Source organism: Phaethon lepturus, unplaced genomic scaffold (assembly GCF_000687285.1).
Source record: "Phaethon lepturus isolate BGI_N335 unplaced genomic scaffold, ASM68728v1 scaffold32414, whole genome shotgun sequence".
Classification (NCBI taxonomy): Eukaryota; Metazoa; Chordata; class Aves; order Phaethontiformes; family Phaethontidae; genus Phaethon; species Phaethon lepturus.
Window position 1 is genome coordinate 1,284 of NW_010534581.1, and position 2,939 is coordinate 4,222.

Consider the following 2,939-nt stretch of genomic DNA (forward strand, 5'->3'; position numbering starts at 1 on the left):
TTTCTGAACGCAAATACATTCGCCAGAGCTGAGGGGGCAGAAGCGCGCCCAGTTCCATCACCCCGTGCTCCCAGGCAAGAGGATGTTGGGTGGGCAGGCAGGATGGGAGGACACAGATGAAGGAGGAACCCAAGGCAGAGGCTGAAGCCATTGGGAAACGTGGAGAGTGCTGAGACTCCAGGGTGCAGCCAGCCCGGGGCTGTGCACGGCGAGGGCAGTGCTGGTTATGCTGTGCGAGTGTTTAATACTGCCATGGAGTAGAAGAGGCACATCGCCCTGGGAAGGGGTGATGGAGTCAGTGCCGGGCAGCCTCATCTTCCCCCGCCCCGCCTAGCCGCTGTAGAAGATGCGGATGCGCTGTGTGATGTCCTTGCGGCACAGGGGGCAAGTGTGCAGCTGCTCGCAGCAGGTCTGGCAGCAGCAGACGTGGCCACAGGGCAGGAAAATCACCTGGGTCTGGGGGAAGAGACAGAGGAGAGGACACAGAGCATGTTGCTGTCCTCTTAACACTCATCCCAGCACCGCCGTACTCCAGCACAGGAGGAAAGGAGGCTGGAGGAGATGAGGATCACCCTGGGTGTCACAGCATGGGAAGCAGAGCCCCGCACCCCGAGCTCCGTCCCCGGGCACAGCCCAGTGCTGTGTGTGCATGAGGGTCTGGGCTGTGCAAAAGCCACAAGAGCAATGGGCCTGAGGGAAGGACATGGGCCAGGGCTGAGCCGAGCAGCCCCACGAATGCTTCCCACAGCTGCTCTGTGGACAGACCGGCACAGGAGCCCAGCAAGCTCCTTCCCAAGCCCGCAAGGAGCCCTGCCCTGCCCTGCTTCCCTCCCCGCTGTGACGCTTAAACTGGGCCAGGCTTGGGAGCTGGAGGGATAAGCATCCAGGCATTGCCCAGGGCCAGGCTGGGGACACTGGTATGGGGGGATGTGCTGGATGCTGCCCTCACTACACCCCCTGATCCAGCACCAGATGCGTGCTGGGGTCTCACCTCCTGCTCCATGCAGACAACGCACTCCGACTTCTTCTCGTCCCACTGCAGCGCAGGAGCCGTCGGGACCTCAGGGCTCAGAGGCTCCTTGAAGGGAGCGCTGGGTTCTGGGGCTGCAGGGACCTCGGCGTCCACCGTCTTCAGCAGCTCTGCAACCGCAAGCAGGAGGTCTGAGCACCAGGAGAGCTGCCCATCTCCCACCCCCCTGGCATGCATGGGGATGGCTGCAAGCAGACGGGAACTCAGGGCTCTGGTAAATAAGAAAGTCGATGCGACTAAATTGACAGTCCAGCCTGAGCTCTGCCAGCGGTCCCTGCCTCTCCTACTCACACACCAGCCTTGCATGGCTCCGCTCCCCAAAGGGAGGCATCTGGCCCCATAGAACGCCCCATTCAAGGCTCAGGGACCTGCTGTGAGTGTCAAAGACTAGGTGGAAAAGAACTGGTGGTACCTGGGATCGTCTTGGCCACAGCCAGGATCTCCTGAGCTCGCTTGAGAATGGCACGCTGCAGGCCAGCCTCCGTCACACCAACCTGCGGTGCAAGAGGAGGGCTGTTAGCTCTTGGAGGGGAAAGGACACCGCGAGCTCTTGGGCCTCACTGGCAAGACCCAGCCATGCCAAGGGAAGCACCTCGGCCAGGCATCAAAACCAGATAAATTAATTTCCTCCAGTGCCATTTCTAGTACAAAGAGCACCTGAGGGATGTGGAAAGACAGAGCCAAGCTACCGCTCACCCTGCAAGCGCCCTGGGAGAGCTCTCGCCCACTCAGATGGGGCATAGAGCAGCACTGGCACATCTTCGTGCTGGGAGGTGAGACAGAGGAGCACAACACTCCCTCCTGCCAGGCCATGGGCATAGCCGTGAGCACGGCCAGGCTCAGAGCAAGGGCAGGCTCAGTCCCAGCACAGTCGGTGTCGTCCTGCACTGTGTATCTGCTGTCTCCTACCTTTTCCAGGTCACTGGCAGTCATGGTGCTGAGCACTTGCAAGGATATTCGATGGTGTGCAAAGACTGGCACGTACTGTTCAGCGGACAGCTCGATTAAAAGGTTCACCAGCTGCTGCTCCAAGCCCTCCTCCTGCAAAAGACAAGGCGAGCTCCCAGACTTCGCTCTCAAGAAAGAGCACGGGGACAGGCAGCAGCAAGGCTGGCAGCATGGCCAGGCATTGTGCTCATTCCTGCCCTCTGCCCCACTCAAAGCATTTTGCATCCCTGAGGACACTAAAGCTCAAAAGCCCAACAGCCGGAGGAGCTTTGGCCCTAGGCATTTTATGAGCACAATTCAAAACACTGTGGTCTGGGAAGAACGAAACATAACTGTTCTGGCAGCCGGGATCTGCAACAGCACCTGCTTTGCAAGATCGAGCTGATAGGCAGCATGGGCAGAGCTCAGATCCATCGCTTTGTGGCCACCCATGCGGGAATTTTAATGGCACAAAGTCCCTGGCTCAATACGTCAGGGCAGGAACGGACAGGCGTTGCTGCATTCAGACAGATTTGCAGGGGAATCTGGGGAGCCAAGCGGAGCCGTTTGGGAGTTTAGCTGGAACAAAAAGCCCTGCCTGGAAGGTGCTCAGAGTCCACTGCTCCTGTCAAACAGTTTGATGGCGGGATGGCAGCTCCAGCTGGCAGACAGCTGAGGTACTGGCTCCTTACAGAGCCGGGCAGCCCCATAACCTCTGACGTAGAGGAACGAGAGAGGACTGCTGCGCAGCCCCGCTCAGAGCACGAAGGCTAAATGCAGGGCAGCCCGGGGTCTCCCCCGGCTTGTCAGCCTGTACGAGAGGTCTGTGCCCTGCTCCCTGCCTTAGCTGAACCTGTGGGTCCAGGCAAGGCTGCCTTCACTCCCTTCCCCATGCTCTGCAGAGCAGAGCACAGCTACAGTGAAAGCATAAACTGCAGCACCAACCTGGAGTTTCAGGGAGAGGGGCTTCTGGTTCAGGCGG

The 2,939-nt window shown here is 59.5% G+C and overlaps 1 protein-coding gene across 1 annotated transcript in view; it reads right to left on the reverse strand.

The window, feature by feature from the left end:
• Window positions 1–330: 330 nt before the first annotated feature.
• The window catches only part of LRSAM1 (leucine rich repeat and sterile alpha motif containing 1), a 23,273-nt gene continuing 20,664 nt past the window's right edge, over window positions 331–2,939 (reverse strand). The window contains exons 20-24 of the mRNA XM_010285580.1: window positions 2,903–2,939; window positions 1,940–2,071; window positions 1,443–1,524; window positions 992–1,140; window positions 331–456 (exon numbers count right to left, since the gene is read on the reverse strand). The exon at window positions 2,903–2,939 is cut by the window's right edge and continues 77 nt beyond it. Of these exons, the coding sequence (XP_010283882.1) occupies window positions 331–456; window positions 992–1,140; window positions 1,443–1,524; window positions 1,940–2,071; window positions 2,903–2,939 (526 nt within the window). The remainder of the gene's footprint in view (window positions 457–991; window positions 1,141–1,442; window positions 1,525–1,939; window positions 2,072–2,902) is intronic.